This window comes from Serinus canaria, chromosome 2, assembly GCF_022539315.1.
Source record: "Serinus canaria isolate serCan28SL12 chromosome 2, serCan2020, whole genome shotgun sequence".
Classification (NCBI taxonomy): domain Eukaryota; kingdom Metazoa; phylum Chordata; class Aves; order Passeriformes; family Fringillidae; genus Serinus; species Serinus canaria.
This window is the reverse complement of record NC_066315.1, coordinates 18,187,725-18,213,307: the sequence shown is the minus strand read 5'-3', so window position 1 is coordinate 18,213,307 and position 25,583 is coordinate 18,187,725. Positions and strand designations below refer to the sequence as shown.

Here is a 25,583-nt window from a genome sequence, read left to right as displayed (position 1 = left end):
ACAGGATAGTGAGGATGGCATATGGTGCTGTATTTGTCACTATATGCTTGGTTATTACTTGTAGTGAAGAGGTCTTTCCTCTAAAAGTAGTGGTATTTCCACTGTGAACTCACATAGCAACGAGCTGTTGCAACAGGAAGATCTCTGCTTTCATCAGTTATCTTTTCCCTCTTTCCTCAGGGAGATAGTGAACAGCTAGCACATGCTGCCATTCAGTTCGAGTCTCTCACCCTGTAATTACCAGCTTGCTTTCTTTCATTAATGAGGCTTGTTTGGGAATTTTCTATAAGACTAGCCACTACAAAAGGATCAAAAGAAATGTGTGTATTTAAGCTCAAATCAGGCAAACAGAATATCATGCACTTCCACAATTAAAGATATTTCTGCTGAGTAGATAAATAACTACTGTCTTATCAGTTCATGACATAGGACGGCACTGCTCACAACAGACCTACAGAAAACTTGAAATCCTTTGTCACCACTTCCTACCGACTCACACTGCTACCTTAAGCAGACTATTCAACTTCACTGAAGCTTCTTCTCTGTCTGATACATACAGCCAAAGCATTTCCCCATGATCTTCACTTCAGGCACTGTGCTGTTTAATATCACTCTAATAGAGCTCAATCTTGATGCACAGACTCCAGGCTTTGGGCAAAAATTACTCCAACATCCACAGAGGTAAAAAACTCATGGGATATGGACGTGTAGGAAACAAAAAGAATAGTAATACTACAGACTGCTCTGTCGGTTTCATGTGGCCGTTTTAAAATTTGTAGTCTGATCTCAAATTGCACATTGACATTCTTACAAGCTCGTTACTCAGCAGCAGACGTAACCCGTGCTAACCCGACACAGGCGTACAGGCTTCGCTCCGCCAGCAGAAGGGAATACGCTCTTTGCTCAGCTGCCCTGATACCCGATTTTTGGCGATCTTTGGGCCCTACACTTTTAACCTGCGATGGTGGCTATTTAAAGATGCAAAGCTGCGACCTGAACCTCGTAATGCCCAAACCATGTTACATCTTTACCAGGCTCCTTATTTTAACGCAGACCAGCGCCCGGCCGGGGGTTCTCCCGGAGCCCGGGCCGCCCGTCCCCGCAGGGTGATGGAGCACTTCGCAAATGGTGCAGTTCAGCCGCCTTACCACACCAGCCCTTCCTCTTCCCCTCCCCCGCGCACACCGGCAGCGGACACTTGCACGGACACGGGACGAACTTGGCCAGTTCCCACTGATAACCGGGATTTTTCCCAACTGCAGCACATCCATGCGATGCCCGCGCGCGGCCGGCGGCAGGAGCGGAGCTACTCGGGCTCCGCTCGCAGTACCGTCCCCTCCCGGGCACCTCCCGCCCGCTGCCACCGAGCGGAACCGCGGGGCCAAAGGGCGGACAGGGGCTACCGCAGGCACCCCGCGCATCACCCGCGCCCGGGCAGGGCACGGCAGCCGCGCCGCGCCGCACGCCCTACGCTCGATACCGCGCTCCTGGCCCCGCCGGGCGAGGGGCGACAGCCGGCGGGGGGCTCCCGGCGGCACGTGCCTGCCCCGGTTCCGCCCGTGCCCCCGCAGCCCCCGGGTGCGATACCCCAGCGAGGCGGGCGGGCTTGTGTGGGTCGAACGGCGGCGCTTACCGAGTGGTTGACCCCCCACATGAGGACGCTGAGCAGCGGGTCGCTAGCCCGGAACAACTTCACTTTTTGCGCCACGAAGTGCTTTTTCTTGGTCTTGGTTTTACTCGCCATGACGGGCACGATGCTGCTGGGGGCCGCCATGGCGCTGCCGGCGGCAGAGGTGGAAGGGGCTGGTGTGGGGTAGAGCGGTGGGCGGGCAGGAGAGAAGAGCAGGGGCGATCAGCGCCGCAGCCCCCCGGGCAAGCGGGCGGCAAGCGGGCAGCCGCGGGACGCCGGGCGCATCCCGGCCTGGCGGCTGAAATGGCCCCGCTCGGCGCGGCGGCCCCGCCCCGCCCCCCCCGCGGGGAGCGGCCGCCGCCCGCCCGCCACGCACCGCGCGCCCGCCCCGCCCCCGCGGGAACCGCGGAGCGCCGGCTCTGCCGCCCCACTGCGCATGTTCCTCTCGCGCGGCGCCTGCGCGGCCGCGGGCAACGAGGCCGGGGGGCCGCCCGCGCTTCCCTCCCCTCAGGGACAGGGGCCTGCGGGGGTGGGGGCAGACGCGGCCCCGCCCGGGAGAGAAGTGGTTCTCGTCCGCTGTCCTCCGGCCCTCACGCCTATCGCCAGCCCTCTGAGAAACCAAACCTCCCTTCGCCCTACTCTTTAGCTAGCTAGTCGCTCACGCCGTAACTTGGTACAGTTCTTGTGATAGTTACTCGGGTTCCAGTTCCCTCTCTGTAAAGCGATCTGGAGCAATGAGAGGGATCTCTGCGGCAGGGCTTTGCCTGCTGCTCCTGCCCCTGCTCGGCTCCCTGGGCAGAGCGGCTCCTTACAGCCGCCGTGCAGCAAAGCAAGAAAGTCGGTCCCCTGCTACAGTATTGCACCCTTGTAACCTCACTGTGCTGTTACGCCCCCAGCAGAATGTTTCTTGATTGCCTCCATGGCCACAGAGGATGTGGTCAATGACAGCTGAGCATCTGCCCAGCTCAGAAATACCAAACACCACGTAGAGCTTTGCTCTGCTGTGTGATGAGGAACTCAATGACATCTGCCATCACTGTTCGGGGTCAGTACCCATGGGTAACACAGAGCATCCAGCTCCTGTGCCTCTACAAGAACTCGTACATCGGCTTCTGAATAATACTAACTGAGCTGCCTGCAGTGGATCTTGCTGTTTATTGCTTCAGCAAGGTGACCAGATCCTTAGGGAGAAGCAAGAGCAGGGCAGCTCCATGAGGTGGATAAACCATAAGTGAGGGTCATCCCACTGCTACCAGTGCCCTCAGTGACAAGGCACGGGCGCACACTCAGTGGGCAGGGTGCTGGCAAGAACACACATCACATCAGCAGTCCCAGAGAAGCTGAGGAGATGAACCAGGTCCATCCAGGAAGGCACAATGTAGGCACAGGGTCTATCCAGAACCAGAAACAGAGGTGCCAATGAGAGAGGCCCAAGGTATAACCAGAACACAAAGCTGGAGACAGGTATACAATGTAGCTCAGGCAAAGACCTAAACTGTGCCCTACCTGAGCTTAAGTGGAGGTCCTGGGCAGAATGTGTTCCCAGGGGGGCTGTTCAGGGCAACTAAGGTCAATTCATGAGTCTGGGACCCTAACACAGACTTACATAAATTTAAAAATGTGTTGCACATCTCCAATTCTCTTTTGCCATTGTGATCTCAACAGCAAAGTTTTTTGTCATGCTGGAATCCAAAGCAGTAATGTTTCATTTCCCTTCTGCATAGAAACAGTTACTGGGATTTATTATATGCTTCCTTGCCTTCATCTTATGGAGAGTAGAACAAAACAGAGAAAAAACAGGACAAAATTTTCTTTTTTTTCCCCCAGCAGAATTACTTAGGAGTTACAAAGATACTAAATTGTAATTTTTGCTCTTGAAAATAGATTTGACAACAAAAAAATCTCTTATATTCTGCTGCAGTCAATGGAAGCAGCTGAGTAGTCAGCACCTTTGAATAAAAGCAGGTCACTTATATGCCTAAATGTAGATTTAAACTTAGACTTTTGGAAGAGTTCAGTACCCATTTTATCCCTTACATTACACTTAGAACATGACATCTGAGCATTGTGCAGTGCTACACACATCATCAACATGACTAACATCTGCCATATATGTGTCTTTCTTCATCTTTCCAGAGTAAATCCATATAGTGAAACATTTTGGTTTATAAATAATAAAAGTAGCAAACATTTTAGTAGGTTTTTTATAAGGAAGGCTGAAGAAGGAAGTTGCTCTTTTTTTCCAGAAGACTTTCTTGTCATCTGGGTGTAGATTCTAAAGAGCTCTTCCCTGCAAATATGAGTTTTCACTGAAGAAAGTTATTTTATCAGAAGAACAAAAGATCTTGACTATAACAATTACAGAAAAATTTTGAAAAAATTTAAGGGCCTGGGCTATCTACATGACAAGGTTTGAAGCAAAGATTTGTCCTCTTCAATTTTAAGTGCCACAAACAAAGATGGTTGCCTGTACTTGCCTTTCCTGTAGGAACCGATGTTGGCACAGGTTTTTCACTGAATCCACAATACAGATACAACTGGATGCAGGGGACAAAAAAGAGACAAAACTTGATTACATTTGCAGCCTACACTCCTCTTGGGATGTCTTTCCCTGAATTATAATCCTGTCCCTTAAAACAGAACAGAGGCTGAGGCCCTCTAGCCAGTGCCCACAATAAAAATGTTCCCAGTCCACTTCTTGCGGCCTAGACCTCCCTTTCAAACCTCATTTAACTCACCTTCAGCTGGAGCTCCAGGGCTCTCTCTTCCCCAGTTCTAGCACTGACCCTGAGGGAAAATGTAATTTTATGCTGAGTCACAATGCAGGGTCCAAGCCATTGCCCACACCAAAATGTTGTCACAGCCACGTTCTTCTCACAGTCTACCCTTTCCTTTGACATGTTCCCTTTTTAAGCTCCCTCCATCTACAGCTTTAGGCTCTCTCTCTCCAAATGCCCACCTTAACACTCACACAGATCTTTAGACCAGGACCCCCAGCCAGTGCCCTCAATAAAATATTCTCCCTACCACATTTGCTCTACCCCACACCTTTTTTTTTAAGATCTCCTTTCTAGCTCCATTCCAGCTGCAGCTCCAGGTCCTCTGTGTCTCATAGCTCTAACCTTAAGCCTCAAACAAACCAAATGCTGGGCTTTGAATGTGGTGCCAGTGCCCACTCCAGGAAGTTCTTGCTGCCAAGTTCTTCTGGCAGCCTACACTTCCCTGGGACAGTCACTTTCTAGCTCTGAGCCAGCTGCAGCTGTTGGCCCTTTCCTTCTGTCAAACATAACGTCAAACCTCACCCTACACCTAGAAGTTATGTTGAGCCTTGGACCAGGCCCCTCAGCCATTGCTTCCAGCACCAAGTTTTTGCAGGCAAGCTATCCCTGTGGCCCAACCTTTTTACAATCAGCTGCTCTCAAGCTTCCCTTCATCTGCAGCTCCAAGCTCTCTGTGGCTCCCAATACCAGGCCTAACCTTCACACAAGCTCTATGGTGGACTTCAGACCATGATTGGTCTGAAGAGCACCAGTCACAAAAAAAGTTCTTGTAACAAAGTTCTTCCTGCACCCCAGGTGTGCTAGGCCTGTTCTAACTGCAGCACTACACTCTCTTGTCAAAAATAACCTCAGCTGTGACTGCAACCATAAGAGTAGGCTGGGCCTCAGACCAGGCAGCCCTGCCAAGTTCCTTGAACTTAGACTTCCCCTTAAAAGCCCTTCTCTAACTCCCCTCCTGCAGGAATTCTAGACTGTCTTTTTCTCCCAGCCTTAACTCTAATCCTGATGTAAACATAATCAAATGCTGTCCCCCCCCTTTTAATTCCCAAGCCAAAACAGTCTCCCAGCCAAGTTCTCTTAGCAGCCCTCCTCCTTTCTAACTCAACTTTCAGTGCAGCTCTGGGCTCTCTTTTATCAACCCTAATTTTAACCCTAGCCACTATTGGATTTGCATGGCAAGGTTTTGGTTGTGCAGGCATCTATAGGGGTGGCTTCTGGGAGAAGATGCCAACCCACGCTGGAGCAGTCTGCTCCTGAAGGACTTGCATCCCGTAATAATGGGCCATGCTAAAGCAGCTTGTGAACTACAGCCTGTGGGAGTGACTCACATTGGAGAAGTTCATGGAGAACTGTCTTCTATAGGAGGGACCTCACATTGGAGCAAGGGAGGAAGAAGGAGAATGGAGCAGCAAAGACAATGTGAGATGACCTAACCACAGGCACCCATTCCCCCACAGGGCAGAAGAGATAAATAAAACTGGCAGTGAAGTTGAACCTGGCTAGGAGGCTCCCCCTGTCCAGTTGAGGAGGGGAGTGAGACCGTAACTTGATGGGCTCCTGATATCCAGCCAAGGTCAACCCATCTCAGCCATATCAATAAACCCAACCCAAGGCTGTCTTGGGCTAAAATTTACCTTGGGCTAGGTCAAACAAAAAACTTCTGGGAACAAAATTCTCCTTGAAGTTAACACTTCCAGTTATCCATTCTTTCACAGTCCCACTGCAGCAGAAGCTCGTGGCTTCCCCTCTTAAGACTAACCCTGACTTTAATCTCAGAGGCTGAGCTTCTGACATGACCCTCAGCTACTGCCCAGAACAATAAGTTCTTGAAGCCAATTTCTCTATGCAGCCCACCCTTCACTTTGAGAGCCCTCTTCTAGCCTCTTCCAACTGTCTACCCTTCCCCTAGGCTTTCTCTTTTTCTCAGCCCTAAGTATGACCACAGGGTGAGCCTTAAACTAGGACACCCCAACAATGCCCACACCAAAACACTTTCCCTTCCAAATTCTCTCTGCACTGTTTTTCTCTGAAGCTCCTCTGTAAACCCATTCCAAGTGAAGCAGTAGGCTGTTCTTCCCTCGACCCTAATCCTTGCTGTAAACTAAGCCTTAGAGACAGGCTCTCTACAGAGAGAGCAAACACACAGTCCAGGTCTTTTCTTTGTTCCCTTATGCCTTAGGGACAGTTCGGTGCAGGTGTGAGAGAAGTTTTAGTCATTCAGCCTGTCATGACATGGAAGTTGTATTTCAGTCCATTAACATATTTTTTTGTAGCATGACCCTGTGAGTATATGTTGCAGTCAGCATTCATGGTGCCTATACAGTAATGGGAGATGAAAGACCTTTGGGGTCAGTATTTAAACACCTCAGAGCTAAGACTAAACCTGGTACCATGTTGCCTGTCATGCCCATGGAGAGACATCTCCATTAGGAACCTGGTTTTGTCATGGACTTGGGAGTGCTAGGTTAATAGTTAGACTGGTTCTTAGAGGTATTTTTCAACCTAAAGAACTCTATAATTCTGTCTCTTGGGTCACATATTTCCACAACTGCATTCATGCTGCATTGCTGGCAACACTGCTTTTTTCACTTCACAGATAACTGGTCAACAAACTAACTTACATGTTGTGATGATGGTCCAGACACTAACAAAAAAATGAAGGGCCAAGTTGTGACTGTAAAACCTCTTTTGAAGTTTCAGTGAGTCCTTGGCTGCATCTTAGAAATCTAATCAGGATCTGGTTCCCATGTAAAGCACTTAGGAAAATGGAAGAGGAGATTAATTCTCTAGGTTACTGTGCATTTCAAATCCTGACTGGCAGTTCCTACTCAACTTTAAAGAAATCCACCCCTTAATATATAGTAGTGTTTGAGACTTTGAATGTCCAGTTTTTGATAACTGAATGTAAAGCTTTTGCACTCCACAAGGACTGAATAAAAGAGCACAACCAGAGCAAACTCACATTGCTTGGAAAACTTATTAAAGAGGTGTGATGCCACCAGTGAACTAAGCTGATCTCTTTGCAAGCCCAGAATGTACTCTGTCTCTCATTAAGTAGTTTACTGTCTTTAATAGAATAGTGCATATGTACAAGCCTCAATGGAGACCAAAAGGAAGAGCCTCTAGGCTTGTTAAATGTAGCAAAGTAGGCTTGGGGTAAACTGTTTATTTTGCATTGTCCAGTCTGCTCCATTTGTTCTGCCATTATACTAAAATTCCTGCTTTCTCCCATTTTTTGGTGCAAGATAGTCCCAACAGGAAGCTGGTGGACAAGGCAGAGAGAAGAATTGTGAATAATCTAGTAAGACTGTGCTAATGAATGGCTGTTCTTGGCTGACTCCATCAACAGTTAGAATAAATTAAAACAGGAGTGTGAGCTCTCACCTCCAATTTTAAGAAAGTCCTGGGATTAACCAAGATTTAGCAGGCTTGCTTCTAAAACCTATGTGCTCTTTTTGGTGCTTGCTACAGAGTTTTGTTTAGCATGGTTGTTTAAATATAAAACTCATTTGTTACTTTATTTCAGTATGAAAAATTATATGAATCACTTGCTTTTTCTCTCATTGGTCACCCATAGCATTTCTGCTGGTGAGTTAGGGTCTCCAGTTTGAAGGACAGGGATATCACATAGTTTGTGAGGCTTTGCCTAGCTACTGGAAGGTAATATTCCCCTTTACAATTATTTTCTGCAGCTGCAAAGAACAGAAGGCTCACAGAGTTTCCCTGGGCCAACTGCCATAGAAACTAATTTCAGCTAAGGCAGACTCATAAATTGTTCCATTACTCCATAAATTGGTCTGGGCACATGTCACTTCAAGCCAAGCTGGGTTACTTTAAATCTACCCTGTAGTTCTGAAATGCTGCTGCTTTTTTAAAAGAACATGTCTCAAAGACATGATGAAAATAAATAATGTCTGAAATCAGTTAATATGCTACAAGAGCACAAAACCTACAAGGATGTCAAATTATTAACCATTACCATTTTTTTGGAAATACAAAAAGACCAGACCAAATATTTTTAAGACAAATACTTTCCTTCATTTGTAAAACAGAAAAGGATAAATAAAAATGCAGACTCCTTAATTGCTCCATATTCAGAAGAGCAAGTCAATCTGTATGGAGGAATGATTACTGGATACATATTTTTACAGGCAGAAAGCATTGCCTGCACTTTTCAGATGTGCCAGTAAGAGCTATAGGATTCACAGAATTTCACAGTATTATAGAAGATTCCAAGTGGTCTATGGAACAAAATTTAAAATACAAATTCAAATTTGTTAAAATTAATTTGCAAAGATAAATGTAATAATTTCTTAAGCCAAAAGGATTCTGACATTTCATTTTCAGCAGTACCAGTTTATTTTTGTTCCTCAACAGGAAGCACAGTAGAAAACCAAGGCCCTGCAAAGAGATTATCAGCTCCAATTTGAGATCAGGCAACTAACATAAGTGATGCTTTCTTTTTTTTTTCTTTGGTTGGTTTTTTTAAGGGTGAAAAAATAGTATCCCACTTCAGTCGAGGCTCAGGAAATTAGTACAGCCAGGTGCAGATCCTGTGGTCACAATCCCCAAAACAGTGGAAGCCAGGACAGCTGATTTTCACCTTGTTTGGCTCTCCATAAACAAGCCAACTAAGTGTCCCTACGATCAGCATCCAGCAGTAGCAGTGTCCATTTTCATTCAAACAAAGTCAATTCTCCAAGGCAGAGAAATGCAAAACCCAACTGTCCTGCTCCCTCTGGGGCCCTCTGCTTCCCTTTTATGACTTCCCCACTTCAGCAGCACAGCTGCCAGTTCCACCTCCCAGCAGTTTAACAAGCCACAACTGCCAGGTTTTGCAGCTTATATGGTTTTTAAGGGCTAACCTCTTCCTTTTTCTGCAGAAAAGGCTTTTAACCCTTTATAGGTTCACAGGGCCTACAGTTCAACCTCATGAGTTGTTTGTGTGCAGCTCTCTAGAGTAACTGAGATATTCCAGTGTCTCTCTGGAGATACAACTCCTGCTTTATCAGGTCTTATCAGCTGGGAAATTGCAGAACTGTTCCTGTACATTGTTACTCCAGCTGTGGGGTTAGAGGGCAGTATATACAACACATAAACCTTTTATTCCCCCAGCAAATTCCTCAAACTTATTAGATTTCGCTATTAAAATAATGATATTTTACAAAAGGCACAAATATAAGCTTAATAAGGAGATTCTGTAGATACATTTTCTTGTTGACTCTTCAATTTGAAAGGTGTTTTGCTCAACATCAGGTAATGTAATTTTGAATAATCTATAAAATGCTCTCATGCCAGTATAAAAGCTTTTTTTTTTTCAAAATATGCTTTTTATCATATTGAAAAGATTTTAAGCTTCCTATATCTGCTTTTAATAACCCTTAAAACAAAATAGATTGAGAAATAAGATGTAGTCTTTAATTTTTTAAATGCACATCCTTTAATAAAAATGCTTGGTGCAGAATTTATCTAATTTTGTAGAAAACCCCAAACACTGTAAGTGCCATTTTACTCTAGCTGTTATATTTATAATTTTCAAAATTTCAGAAGAATTCTCAATTCATAGCCTAGAAATATAGGTTCCTTAGCATCTGCCATTTTAGCATTTTGTGCTTACTGTGGTTAATCACAGGAACTACAATAGCTGAAGACCTGTCACAGAATTACAGTTCTAACATGTTCAAATTAGAAACAAATTAGAACATGTTCCCACATGTTCTAAATTGGACAGTTGTCCCTGGAACTGCAGGTTTGGTTTTGAGAAAAGGTTATGCTTGTGCATTCTTTCAGTGTTGCTTTAGGACTTTTTAGCATTCTTCTGCTGGAGACTTTGAAATGCTCCACTGATAACAGTTAGGTTAGCTCTGGAAATTCTCCCGAAAGTTATGGAAAAGTAACATACAGAGTATTCAAAGCTCAATTTACAGAAACGTTCTTTTATTTTGAATGCCTCCATTCAAAACCTCAGATACCAAGACCCTGAGTGCTGACAGCAATAACTGAACTCTGCAGCTCTAGTAGACCTTCTGCAAATCAGGTCTCCCATGTATCTAAACAATATCTATACAGTATCTAAACAAAGTAACAGGTAAACATCTGCCCCATTTACACTGAAAGAAATCCCATGGTCACCATTGTGTCACCTATCAGTTTGATCTATTCCAGGTTTGAAATCTCCAAAGAAGGAAATCCTGCAACCTTTCTGGTATTTGGCTACCTGCTCAGGGGAAACATTTTTCAGTATATCTAATAAGAATTCTAAATGGTCCAACTTGTAGCTGCTGTTCCTTGTCCTGTCACTGGGCTCTTCTGCAAAGAGCCTGGATGTCTCTTCTCTGTGCTCCTCTCCCATCAGGTGTTTGGATCCAGCAGTAGGACCTTCTCTTTGCCTTAATTCCTCACAGATGAACACACCCAGGTGTCTCAGTGTGCCCTTACAAGCACATGATGCAGCTCTGTAGCTCCTGGTGGCTCTGCACTGCACCTGCCCCAGTATATCAATGCCTTTTGTCTCCTGCATACCCCCAAAGAGACACCTGAGATACAGCCTCAGAAGTGCTGAACAGAGGGCAATAAACGCTTTCCAGACAAGTGGCTACATTGTTGTTATAGCAACCTATTTAATCTGTCCCAGATGCAAGATCCCAGACCTCATTTGCTCTTGAATTTCATGAGTTTCTGTCAGATCATTCTCCAGTCTGCCCAGATTCTTTGAACCACAGCTGCTCCCTCCAGTGTCATATTGCCTACAAACTTGCTGAGAGTGCACTCCATCCCACCACCCAGGTCATGAATAAAGATATTGAACAGTGTTATGCCCACTATGAATCCCTGAGGGAGGCCACTTGTACAACCAGTCACCAGTTCTGCTTCATGTTGTTGATTGCAACTCTTCCAGCATGGTGGTCCAGCTGATTTTCTACCCCTACTATCATCCACTTACAGAATCCATACACCACTAATTTGACTGTAAGGAGATAATGGGAAACCAAATCAAAGGCCTTGCTAGAATCAAAGTACACAACATTGACTGCTCCTCCCTTCATCCCAGAGCAAGTCAACTCATCACAGAAGGCAATCAGGTTGTTCAGGTATAATTTACCCTTGATAATTCTGTGCCGGCTGTTCTCAATCATCTTATCTTTCCTGTGCTTGGAAGTGCTTGTAGTAGATTCAGTATTTAACATTTCCAGGGAGTGCAGCTCAGCTGAGTGGCCTGTACAGCCTCAAATTCTCCTTGTCCTTCTCAAAGATGGATGTGTGTTTGCCTTCTTTCTTTCTGGCTTCTTTGTAATATATTATTATTTTAGTCAGTTAAAAAAACCCCTACAATGGACCCATATATGCTATTAGAGGCTTAAAATCTATCAGGTCTCTCTTTTATGGAAATTTTTTATTCTAATGTAAGAAACTTGCAATATTTAGGTTTCAGGAAATTGTGATGTGGTTCTGCTAGAGAAACTTTTATCCTAGATAACAATCTTGACTCAAATTCTTTTGATTTACATGGAAAATACACATTTTCCAATAAGTATTCTGTAAGAAAATGAAAACTACACATAGTATCCTCCTTAAATCACTTTCCATTTTTTAAAAAAGTTCCATGGTGCCAAAATATATTTAAAATATTATTTTTTTTTATAAAATAAATGCAAACAATCAGCTTTGTAAATACCAGAATACAAAAGGCAAGAAAACAAATTATGTGCTTGTCCATCTAACTACTTTGCAATTACTACATAAAACCAAAGGATTTCAGAGAAGAACAAAATGATTTCTCATGAGACCAGAAGGAAGATCGGTGTAAGAGCTGCTTAAGCACAAGACCAAAAGAGATTCTAGTGACATCTCCAAGAAACTGCACAAAATGCTGTAGACCAGAAGAGAAAGGTGTTTGTGCATGGCAGTGTGCTGCAAACCTGTGCTTGGTCTTATTTTCGAAAGATCTATGCAGCTGCAAGCCACAAGGCCACCACTGCTCTACGTGAGGCCATGGTAATGGTTTTGTTCATTCTACTAAACTCTTTGTACATGTTTGAAAGCACACAGGTATGAGGCCTGATCTGCACATTTCTTTTTAGCTAATGTTTTTTCGTTAGAAGGGTAGTGTAACATTTAATGTAAATAGTTATCCAGGTGCAACTGTTTACACTAAACTGCAACTGTTTACACTAAAAAATCTCACTAGCAAATGTAGGTTACTTCCTGTTCTTAGGAAAAATTGCTACACTGTAAGAGCACATGTATGACATCTTCTACCCTTAGATAGTAGCAGTGTAGTGCTTGCCTGTTCTGGTTTAAGAGAGTACACTGAACAGAACCATTATAACTATTCTAGAGCTAAGGAGGTGCCTCTTTGCCCAAGGTTTCTTCCTTGGTAAGCTTTAGCAGTGGAGGTGGCACTTCCTGGTGATCACGGGGATGATGAGACTGTGCTCAGTCTGCATGTGTGGCTTGGTGTCAGTAACCAGAGTCCTGGTGTGAGATTAATTAGCAGGGATTATCAGTGTTGTTCAAGCACTGTGACCTGTGTGCAGACAAAGCTTTGATCATTATACGTCATAGAAAACTTCAGAGCAGTCTTCAGCAGCACATCTCCCAGGTTTGTTATCAGAGCTAACAGGTTTTAGGTTCTCTCAGTTTCACTAGGGAAGCATGACAATTTTCAGAAATTCAGCTTTGGAGAAAGCCAGTGGTCCCACAAAGAAAAAGGACCCATGTAGGTAGGAGCTGGATCAGTTTGTTTGCTCCAAATTGATTATGTTTCATCACTACCAAGCTGTAGTAGAGGACTTGGGAAGTCAGATATGGCCAGGGCTAGGACCAGCACCATTTACATTGCAGATACTGTTTTGACAATTAAATGAAAGTAGACTTGCCCCATTTTTCACTGGGGGCAAGTTTTAAAAATTGTAAAAAAATGGCTAAATAATATGAGTCATATTTTATTTTAAAGTGACACAATACAAGCAGGAGATCAATAACAGTTTAAAATTGGTTATTAGTGTATTCTGTGTTGTTTTTAACTACCTTCCTTACTTCTTTTTTCTTTTGATGTTCAAGAATCCAGTTTGTATTTATTCTGCATGAGAGCAAAATCCAGCAGAGTGGGATAACAATTGACATAGCACAGAGGAAGTGAGGGTATAGAATTATCTATGTGAGTTACTATAAAAAAAAAAAAGTATTTTCTAAGTACAGAACATACTTTAACCCCAGCTAGTTCCTTTTCTCACAAAAGAAAAAATAAAATAGAGCATAGCTCCTTTAAAATCAAAGAAGTGACAATGATTAGTACCAGGAGAGCATCTTATCTGTGATTAAAGTAGACTTGGTGATTGATTCATTGTAGGGGTGGGGGGTGTTGAGGGGGGGAGGACTGAAATCACAGGTGAACAAATATATATGCCCAAAGCTCGCTCTCTAGAGTAAATGGGCTTACATGTGTGAGGATTAGAGGGCAGAAAATGGAAGCAGAAGAAGAAATACCACAAACCACAGCTAATTTGGCCCTCTGCTTTCTTATGCTGTCACTGTTTCTGCACTTGGAGATGAAGCTGCAGCCACATTTCCTCTGCAAGGCAAGCAGAAAGGGTAGCTGAGATACCCGCAAACTGCAGAATTAAGTGCAGCGCTGCAGGAGTTCTCAGACTGATGAAAATGGCAGCTCTTTGATGTTAGGTGCTGCACAGTCCTGCAGAAAGTAAGGCAGAGTTCCCATCCTGTGTTGAAGAAGACAACAAGGAAGCCAAGAGGCTTTGTTTTTGCTTTGAAGCAAAGATAAACAGAGACTGTCTGCAAATGAAATATTCACATGGTTCAGCATGTTTTTTAGTTCCTTGAATAACTATAGTTTGGTTTGAGAAATGTTTTAACTCCCACTCCATGGAAGGAAAAGGCTCCATGGCCTAATGGCTGTGCTGAGTGCAGAGTCAGGATATTGGTGAAACTGGACCAGCACTACACTTACTGTTGCAGACACTTGTAGAACCAATATTTACTCACAGAAAATTGTCCAAAAAATAATAATCAGACATGCTTAAATATTTGTAATGGGGCAAGAAACCTTTTCCATCCTACTCACTGTTTGCAGACCACATGGTTTCTGTTCAGGTCCTGCTGGGAAAGAAAGGAGAAGAAAACACCTGGGGCAGATTGTAAAGTCTCTTATGTTTCCAAAGCAGAGAATACACCAGTAAACATAATTATATCATCTAATATTTTTGCATCCTTTTCTGCATTATTTTGGCTGCTGAATATTGCAAAGGAGAGGCTTTAGCCATCCTCATACATGGCAAACAGGTCAGCTCTTCACTAATTGTCGGGCAGAACCTATTTTTCAAGAACATTATCTGAGTACCAAAGAATAGTGTGAAGACACCATTAAAAATAACAAGAAAATAATATTTCTTGTCATTTAGTGCTTGCACAACTAGGCAGAAACATACACACAAATACATAAGTCAGAATCACTGTTACAGTGAAGAACTCAAAGAAAGGGAGATGGAGGAGAGACAAGTGCATAATATAATGAAGAGGGAGGGAGAAAGCAGTGGGTGTTTTCTTTCCTCTTCTGCATGCTCTCTGTGACAAGAAAATGACTTTGGAGGTTTAGGCACCAGATATTTTTTTAAAAGAAGTAGCAGAGAAACCATGAATGAGACTGTTCTATTGAAACAAGAATTACCTTATAAATGAAATTAAATATCTTCTACTGAGACAGCAGGTGTCATCAAGTGTGTCATCAAAGTGACCCACTGTCAGATAGCAAGTCGTACTTCCCCTTTTGCCCAGAGAAAAGAAACAATTTGTATGGCTTATCATGTCATTGTTTTATTAATTTGCTCTCTTATCCATTGGGATGTTTTCTATCAGTTACTAGGTTCCTCTTGGCTCTGTCCTTCATTATGTTCACTTGCAGAAAGTAGTATTAGCTTGAAACAAATCTCTTAAGGAGAAGGAAGTATTTCTCTAAGCATTCCAACAAGCCTGAAGTACTGTTGCTTCCAACAGTTTCTAAGGAAAAGTAGGAAAAAAGCCAAGTCAGAGTATCTTTTGGATAAGAAACTATTTAAAAATATATGTAATCTTTTGTAGGTTAATTTGGCTTCTATGAAGAGAGCAGAGTTTGCATGTCAGGGAGCAGAGTGTATGGTACAGGAGTGGTTTGTGCTGTGGTAACCCTAACAGGCTGGAGTGGAGATTGTGAGCCCCTCTGTGTCATGCAGGGAGAGCCACACGGGTCAGCTCTTCACTGCCTTGCAGGAGTGTCACAGGCACCTTTCCCTGACAGTACTCCCTATCTAGCTTCAGTTTATCCCAGCTGGTACTCACAGAAATTATATACTAAACTCCTACCATTCTTCCAAATACCACACCACTTGTTAGGTAATAATAGAAGCAATACCTAAGTAGTAATTATGAATATAGCAGTAGTAAACATAGAAAAGATAAAAATATTCTCCAATGAAACTTATGGAGAAAGTGATTTCTCTACATTGCAGCCCTGAGATTATTCCCAAATGTTTCAATAACAATGTTCTTAACAATTGTAGGCTACAGTCTAACAAAGTGGATGCATACATTAAATATAAAATGAATGTAAGATATCTGTGGAAATTTACAGCCATGTAAATAACATGAGCATAAGACATTAAAGTTGATGGCTGAACCAGTTAAAAGTTTCAGTTTCTAAATGTTCCACCACTGTCCTGGAGAGTTTCACAACTGAATAGAAAATTTCACAGGAGTTTCACATGAATAGAAAATTTTAAGATTTAAGATCTCATTCCTGAATACTGTCTATTAACATGCAGGCGTATTTTCCATGATGTCCAGGGGAAATTTTTCAAGCTTAAAAGTAGTGATCAATCTCAAAAATCAGCCTCCCATTTGGAGATTCCTTTTCTCTTTTTCTCCACTTATTTCTGACTCTCAGTGTTCAGCAGCATAACTGGGTGCCCCCATTGACTTCACCTGGTGAACTGACTGGGCTGGACCTCAGTAAAGAGTTTTAGTCACACCCAAAGTCCTTTCAGAAAGGTGAGCTCTGGGCTGTAGGAGGTAGTGAAGCACTGTAACAATATTTCAGCCACTTCAGTAAAGAGTTTTCTCACCAAATATATACAAAGGAGGGATCTGAGGAGTAGGAAAGTATCATTGATTACACATTTCTCACCTGAGCAGAAGTACACTTGAAAAAACATTCAGATAAAAAGAACTACCTGAAAAAGAGCTATCCTATGCTAAAACTACTTGAAGCTGGTACGTGAAGTGAAGAAAATGTGACTAACAACATCTGAGGACTGGTTTTTTTGATTTTTACTCAGGAATATCACTCTGATTTAGGAGAATTTTGCCCAAATCATGAGATGCATTGGATGCCTTGGGGTTTACTTATGCTGGTCTTGGCAAAACCATTTTTGCCTTGAAAATAAAAATGGATGGCTTAAAGGAAAGGCCCTGTTCCAAAAAGAGGTAAGCCCTTGGGCCACTATGAAGTCTGATACAGCAGGGTCTCAGTGCATAGAAAGTGACCACAGCATGGGAAGATGCTGCAATGAAAAAAGAGGGAGCAGGCAGCCTTAATGTCTGAAATTAAATGAAACCATGCACCTCCCATCTCTAAGGCTAGAAACAGCCAATTTGGACATTGTTAGCTTCCTGATAGGGAGAAATTTCCAACATTGTGGGAATTTCTAGAATAGACATTTTGCCTGCTGAGAGAAACCTGCAGTTTCAGCTGACAGGACATATAAGACCTGTTGCTGTCTTAGGAAAAGTTTATAATGTATCCCAAAGGAAGTTACTAGTATTATTTAGTATTTATGTATTATATTAGCTTTTTAAAGCATGGAACAAATTACAGTTGATTTCTTAATTAACTGTTTCTCAGCAGATGGGGAAAACAGACATTGAGAGGTTAGAATAAATTTGCCATACAAGTAAATGGCAGTCAGGAACATGAATCAGTATCTTCTGGCAAGCAGGGTACAAGTCTTTGCCAGTTCTGTGACAATATGGGCGAATCTGGTATCCTGTGCTTGCTTGCTCCTGTTTGCCTCCTGCCAAGAGGCAGTGCTTTATGCTTGCCCAGAGGCCTCTCATCCTGGCATGTGGGGTGGTTTCACCACAGCCTTTGCTCTACCCCAGTCCTCTTTACCCAGTGAGGGACTTTCTTGTTCATGTACAAAAAAGCCTTCAGTTCAAGCTTCTTTCTTCACACCATTGTTGAAACCCTTAAAGACGTGATCCAAAGTAATTAAATTAGGTTTACTAATGCCTTTTAATCCTCAACCCTATCAGTAATTTTGTAAAAAGTTATTTTGTTTCTCAGATGATTTACATGATTCAAATTCTTAATTTCTTGAGATCTCTGAATTTCAGCTAATGGGTTTCAATGGACAATGGACAACTGTTCAATACAATAATTTTACACAGTCTACAAACCTATGGCTTTGCTCTGACCAAATCTGCCAAGTTTTCCCTTTCAGGCTGGAATCTGTTTTTTATGTCTCTCTGGATGACACACAACCTTTAAAGACCATTTAAAAACACCCCTCTGATGCCCTCCTTTTTTTCTGTAGAGAATGCTCACTTCATTGCCATCTGGGGACACCAACACCAATACTTACCCTGCTGTAAGGAGAGATGTCATGTTGCAGGCTCAGCCCCTTAGGCTTGATTTCTGCCAAACCAGCAGCAGGTCTAATTGTACCTAGTGGGACAATTGCTGATGTTACAGAAGGACTTGATTTGGGGTTCCAAAGCATTGCTGTCTGGATTAAAATTTAGATCTTTGGGAACAGTTTTCCCATGCTAAAACTGGACTCCTCAATTCTTAAAACATTTCCATGTGAGGAGAAGCCCAACTTCTGTGAGTCCCAAATCTGAAAATTTCTGCAGATATTCAAAGCATTTCTCATAAAACCACTTGGCCATGTATTCATTCCTTTCAGGGGAGCAACATATCATCTATCTGTCAGCTTCACATGAATTCATTTTACTCCTAGAAAACTCCTAGAAAAAAACCCATTATTCTTGGCATAATTGGAGAATAATTTCCCTCTTGTAAATATTCAGAAGCATTCTGGATGTGTTCCTGGGCAACTGGCTTTTGGCATCCCTGCTTGAGCAGAAGGGTTAGACCAGATGACCTCCAGAGGTCCCTTCTAACCTTAACAAGTATAAACAAGTCACTAACTAATCTTTTGTCTTAACTTTCCCTTATGCTGCAGTTCCATCACAATTTAGAAACTCTTCATCCCTCACCCCTCCCACCCTGTTCCCCCTTCCCTCCCTTGTGCTACCCTTGCTGCATGGCTCAGCCTGGGGAGATCCAGTTCACAAAACCAGCATTTTTTGTGCTTGAGTAAGTCCCTGGTGCAGTGTGAATCAGATGAGTGCTAACAACAGCACGAGAGAGGTGAGGAGGTAGGCAGGGTAATTTATCAGGGAATCACAGGCTTAGGCATACTCTGAGGTGTGTTTTGGCCACAATAGGCAGGAGCCATCATCAGCATTACACTTCTAAAACACCATCTTTAGGAGTATGTTCTCTTTGAGTAAACATACTGTTTCTCAAACAGTAAACTTGGAGGTTTTCTGTTTGCTACTGGACATGCAGAGAGAGTCAACAATTTTTTTAAGACCCTTCTGTTTCTCTACAGACACTGTCTTTCTCTATCTCTGTATCTCTTTTATTATACTGTGCTTAAAAGTGTGGATTAATTGCTCAGCATCTGTGAGAATGAAATGGAATAACCTGAAATTTGCTTGAGACTTACTGTGATGTGCAAAGTTCTGTTTCTTCCACTCTTTTGTCTTAGGAATAGAAATTTAGACATATTTCACTGTAATTCCACTAATTTTGAGACTCACATGCAATTAAAATGTTGTTACTGTATGGAAGTTGCAGCCTTTTGAGATAATATGAAGGGGAAAACACAGTTAGCATATGAGTAACTGCTCAGTGCCTTTGCATGTCCTGAGTATCTGCTCCCTAAGCTGGTCTTTCAACAGCAATTTATACATTACAGGTATGACAGGTAATACTGAATCATTCACCATTTTCCCCCCAAATCTTTAGAAAGGGTAAGGAATAATATTATTGTATGTGTGGGGGAGGAAAATGGTCGTTGTGGTTCTTTTTACTATTCCTTTAAAAGAAGACATGAAAAAGCTACTTTGCTTTGTTATGGCTAAGGCAGATTCAGATTAGTTATATACCAATGCAGTTCTCAAATTTTTTGAGTATCTTTTCTTTTGAAAAATTTGTAGCCAACACTGTAGCAGGTGTGGCAAAAGATGAAGGGTATATTCTCATTAATTTAGCAATATTGAGTTGCACCTAATTTAGCCATTAGCATTCTTTGATTTTAGTAGCAATATTTGGAGAACAAGGTGTCCAAATTTGGCTGTTTGCAAGGGAAGGGTGCATCCAAGCCTCTGAAAGTGCAAAAAAGCAGCAGTGTTTCAGAGGGTACAAATGGGATACAGAGGCAGTGTGCCACACTGGCCTCTGAAACCAAAACTGCAGTATCATCACAGTGTGCATGATATTTGTAAAACGCCACTAATCTCAAAAGGCTGCAACTTCCATACAGTAACAACATTTTAATTACATGTGAGTCTCAAAATTAGTGGAATTACAGTGAAATATGTCTAAATTTCTATTCCTAAGACAAAAGAGTGGAAGAAACAGAACTTTGCACATCACAGTAAATCTCAAGCAAATTTCAGGTTATTCCATTTCATTCTCACAGATGCTGAGCAATTAATCTACACCAGTCTCTAGCATTCAAACTGTACTTCATCCTTTTGCTCTGTTCAGGTCTGATCCCAGATTTTAAATGGAAAAAATGTATTACTAGAGCCATAATCATATTGCTCCCCCAGGTTCCAATAGCTTTGGAAGAACTGCATTTCATTCATTATATGTAACTAAATTAAAAGGCTCAAATTTTTTGTGTGTGATTTCTGGCTCACAGAGGCTGGGTATAATTATTTCTTCTAGATTATTGCAGTATACTGTAATTTGCACGATGGCCCAAAAGCCTTTCAGTGTGCCAGCAGAATCAAAAACTCCACCACTTTATAGTCAAGTGCAGTGCTGCAGCTCTGCTTGTTTCAGCATGGGTAGACAATTAGATAAATAGGGTGGAATTAACTCCCTCATCCCCAAATTAGGGGTTGTACTAATGTATAAAAAGAAACACTGAGCTTGGAACATAAACCTATTGATTTAATTTCATCAAAAGTCACCCACGTAATATTAAATAACATATGAATTAATTATTTTGAAGTGTGCAACTTGAAATGTTGAAGAGGTTCTACAATAGATTTTCATACTGAGATTCATGAAATTGTTTCCCCTGCAGCCTTCAAAAGCAGAAAAACCATCTTCTCTGATCTTCTATACGTGTAAAATTAGGTACCATTGAGTCACAGCTGTCTCAGTGGACAGAAAACATTTTTATTGTGACAAAAAGTGCCCTCATATGAAGCATTTCAGTAATGTCACCATTTCAGCCATCAGCTGACATTCAGCTTGACATTTACAAGGTGACTTCAATGACATTTCCGTAATTCGACTAACTAATGAACCTGAATAATCAAGAGATGATAGCCAAGATAAAACCCAAGCATCTGAAGCACATCTTCAACTTACATTCATGTCACAAATTGCTATGAAATTTTGATGATTCTAAATATTTTAGTGGTCTCTTTAAATCTTGGTTGGATAATGAATATCACAAAAGCAAAAAAATGTAAAGGAAAATTAATCTCAAATCATTGTTAAATTTGTACACCTGGGCTCACCATTCACTTCATACAGAACATCTTATACAGAATATCTTATTCTTCATATCCCAGATATTTTTTAATAGCTTTTATTAACACTCAATAGTTTTTCTGGTGCCAGGTTAAATTGTGCTTTCTTGAGATTAAATTATTGCAGTGAATTGCTACTTTCAAGACATTGGTTGAAATGCAAACAGTAGCTGTACCAAAGAGAAATGCCAAAAAAGAAAGTTCAGCTTTTTTCTTTACTCATCAAAGCAAATATTCAAGATCTCATTTAATGAATTTTTGAAACAATTTCAGAGTTTCCATTATATTTAGAAAATTATGCTAGTTTTCCTGCATTGTTACAGGTTTTTTTGGATATAGAAAATAAATGCTCAGGGAAGCATATAATACTTTATTTTTCATATACTGAAATGCATAATTTCATATATATTTTCTGTTAGTCTTCTGAGTTCATCTAGCAAGTATTCTTTTAAGAATATCTGGATCTGGAAAATTAAAGCATGTCACCGTAATGAGTTGCTGTAACTCATTCTTTCTCTTGTTACAGCATGGCTAACATCAACATTGCAAGACATTACATCTATTCTTTAAATATGCTTATTCAGATGTATCTATTTTCTTTTTTACTTTGGAAGTGTTGGAAGCTAAATGTATTCCTTATTATTGGAATACATATATATATATATATATATATATATATATATATGTATAATTTTCTAAAGAAATGCAGTTGCTTTTAATAAGTCAAAGAAACCTGTTATCTTTTCATCACTTCCCTCATGTTCTCCTCTCCTCTCCCTCTCTTTCTCCCCTCAGTTGTTATTCTCTAAAAGCTTTTATTTTATTTATGTTAGAAGCACATTGATACTAAAACTTAATGAATAGTAAGGACAGGGAGATTTTAATTTCAATAAAGGGTGTTTTTATATAACTCAGAAGATTTCTTCATCTGAACTAGTCATCTGGACTCCTTTCTAAGCACTGAAGATCTAATTATCATTATAGCAGGACAGTTGGACCATGCTTGGAAAGTTTCTGTTTCCTCTCAGTGGGATATGAGAGGAGGTTAGGATGACTTTGTCTGACAGAGACCTCTTGCTGTTGCCACCCAAAGTTGGAGATGTTCTTCCAAAGCCCTACCTGTATATCAGCTATAAAAGAGCCACCGGAAACTGTCAGTTCTGGCTATGAAGAAAGATGAGCCTGCTTAAAAAAAACAAATCACAATAAACAGCACATGGGGAAAGATTTGTTTGAGGCAACCTAGAAAGAGTAACACTATTAGGCATCTGGCATTTGGCTCCTATTACAGGGAACAGTAAGGACAGGTCAATGATATGAACAAGAGAAATTAATTTCCTCACAGGAAGTGTACTGGCTGTCTTTTTAATTACTTCTGTTCCAAATGCTTCTATTTTATGACTTTGAAAATATGCACTTTACTTTTATACTTCAGTGGGTGATCATGCACCTTTTTAGATGGGTAAGCAGAGTGTTATCTAGAGTGTTTTTTTAAGGATGAAAAATCCCCCAAATCTCACAGCATTTTAGAGAACTTATAGTTTAATTGATATTTTGGGTCATATAGGCATTGTATGGAATACTCTCTATTGGTACAGAACTTCTAGACATCATTCCAACCCAATTTGCATGATTATACTGGAATGCAGGTGCTTTTATGTAGCCACCCTCACTCTTCTTGTATCTGTCTATCTCAGAGGTGCAGTAGCTGCCTCAACTAACCAGATATAATCTGAGAGAAAAAAGCCCCTGAATAGAGAGAAGAGGCTCAAAAGTCATCCTGACTTGGAATGTTATTTATAGGACTGAATGGAGATTTTCTGAACATACTGTTTTGTCATTAAATATTTATTTAATTAAAGAAAAAATATTTGCAGGCATATTTGCACCACTTTTGTAATGGTTTAGACTGCCAGCTTTCCACTTGCCTCTTGGTTGTTCTGTTGGCTTTTTTTGGTTCATACTTTCCTATTCCACTGTGCATTTCTGGCTCATTATCTTTGTCCACTGATGAGATACATGTCTGGGAAATTGTACAAGCACAGGGCAAGCTTGCAGTCACTCTACAAGTTCCCTAGTAAAATACTCTCAGCTCTCAGTACTTCTTAAGACAGAACTGCATGTGTTTTGTTATTAATGTCTGTATCAATGGATTTCACATAGGACATGATCAGTTTCAAGTTCAGCTTCACCTCTTCCAAAGTATAGCTCAACATAAAGAAAGTTCAGCTTTGTTTCTGAGTCCTTAGGTTGCAAAGATGCTCTTGTGAAGTCTTGGCAATCCTGGGAGCTGTCAGACAGGTGACTACCCTAAGGAAGGTGGAATTTGCACATATTTTAGTTTCAAAATGCAAATTTCTCTACTGTACATGAGCAATCTGTGAGTTTATAAGAATTTACAAATCTTATAAGAAAAAAAAATATTCAGTCAATTTTCCTTTCTATGCAAGATGGATATTTTTAGCCACAAATGCTGGGGATGTGCAAAGCTACAAGTAACAGGAGATTAAAAAAAATCTATAACAGAAAAAAAATATCTATAGCAGAAAGTATCAGCTGACCATGACAACTGTGCTGATCTCTGTCCTGCCTCGCAGTCATCTGCTGACTTATAGGACACAACACTCATAGCACAGTGAATTAGTTACTTGAAATGTTGTTTACCCATTTGCTATAGACAAAACCAACACTGTACCACCATACTAGGAATACATATTACCCTACCTCCTTCTCCTAATACTGTAAGTGTTGGATATATGCAACAGCTTGACTTTCCCTGCCATCCCCCATGATCTCTGCTCTTTCTGCCCTAGTCACTCAAAGCTCAGGAATGATGCAAGTCTCGTTCACTGGGGACTTCAAGCTCTTGCCCCGAGCTCATCCTTCAGCTTGAAATGTGGGAGGCACACTCAAGTCTTAGATCTGATCATGGCAGTTTTTGTATCTTGGCCACTTCAGTTGATGTTTCACGCATGAGAAGCTGCATCTCACTCTGGTTCCAACAAAGTATCATTTGCTGAGCCTGGGGCTAATATCAGCTGAAATCAGCCTTGAAAGTAAGGAGGAGCAGATCCAGCAACCCTCATTTCCATCAGGAGACACTTCATGTACTGCCAGTGTAGACCAGAGAAGTAGACAGGGAGTGCTGGTGTTGAAGCTGATGTCATGGAGCAGCATAATATTCAGGAAAAGTATCACAGATAATAACTGATACATTTTTGGTGGGGGAGAGTTTCAAAAATGGTTTTTATCATAGCTTCTGCAATCTGTTCTCCCAGCATTTTGAAGAGTTATTTTTGGGCACCACAATATAAAGCTGTTAGAGAGTGCCCAAAGGAGAGCCATGGTGAAGAGTCTGTAGGGGAAGCCTTATAAGGAGTGGTTGAGGCTACTTGGTCTTTTCAGCCTGGAGAAGATTGAGGGAAGATCTCATTGTGGTCTTCAACATCCTCACAAGGAGAACAGGAGGGGCAGAAACTGATCTCTTCACTCTTGTGAAGAGTGAAAGAACCAGTGGCAGGACCCGAGGGAGTGGCCTGAAGCTGAGTTAGGGGAGGTTTACGTTGGATATCAGGAAAAGTTCTTCACCCAGAGGTTGGCTGAGCACTGGAACAGCTCCGCAGATAAGTGGTCACAGCACAAAGCCTGACAGAGTTCAAGAAGTCTTTGGACAATGCTGTCAGGCACATGGTGTGATTCTTGGAGTGTCCTGTGCAGGGCCAGAAGCTGGACTCAATAATCCTAATGGGTCTCTTCCAACTCAGCATATTCATATAATCATCATGATTCTGTGATTCTATGATTCTGTGTTCTTATCCCTCACATCTCTGCAATATCTTAATCTTTTTGTAAAGCCTTAAAATTTCAACAAGGTCTACTTCCACAAGTATACCCCTTATTGCTCTTTATTGCAACATGCATATTGAAGGCAGGCAGCTAAGAAAACAAGTTGCTTTTAGCCTTCCTCCTATACACAATTGCATGTAGGGAAGCAATCATCTAAGGACACAATGGATTTTTGTTTACTTCTGTGGAAGCCTGTACAGCTAGCTAGTAAAGAGAAAGCTTTAAGCTATATTAATGTCTCTGACAGTCTTCAGGATGTATGGTTATCACAATGGAAAATCAAAATATACTAAATTAGTACCAGTGTGAAACACTATTTGTATTCCATGGTCTGATTATATTTTATTTGGCTAAAAAAACAACAATAACAACAAAAAACACACCAAAGACTAAGACAAATTCACCCAATAGCTCAGTGGATCTCAACTACAAAATTATAGTCACTGGTGTTCTACTGAGGTAGCATACGGCCTATACCTTTAATCTTGATTGAT

The 25,583-nt window shown here is 41.6% G+C and overlaps 1 protein-coding gene and 1 long non-coding RNA gene across 3 annotated transcripts in view; both read right to left on the bottom strand.

The window, feature by feature from the left end:
- PIP4K2A (phosphatidylinositol-5-phosphate 4-kinase type 2 alpha) overlaps nucleotides 1-1,971 on the bottom strand; it is a 107,726-nt gene extending 105,755 nt beyond the window's left edge. For both annotated transcript variants that reach the window (XM_050971163.1, XM_050971164.1), the window contains exon 1: nucleotides 1,634-1,971. In XM_050971163.1, coding sequence (XP_050827120.1) covers nucleotides 1,634-1,774 — 141 coding nt within the window. In that variant the 5' untranslated portion in view covers nucleotides 1,775-1,971. The remainder of the gene's footprint in view (nucleotides 1-1,633) is intronic.
- A 2,184-nt stretch (nucleotides 1,972-4,155) lies between these two features.
- LOC127059181 (uncharacterized) lies at nucleotides 4,156-4,766 on the bottom strand. The gene is made up of 3 exons (XR_007776741.1): nucleotides 4,679-4,766; nucleotides 4,369-4,417; nucleotides 4,156-4,167 (listed from the first exon to the last, which is right to left on the bottom strand). It is a non-coding gene; the product is annotated as an uncharacterized LOC127059181 (long non-coding RNA).
- Between the last annotated feature and the right edge of the window lie 20,817 nt (nucleotides 4,767-25,583).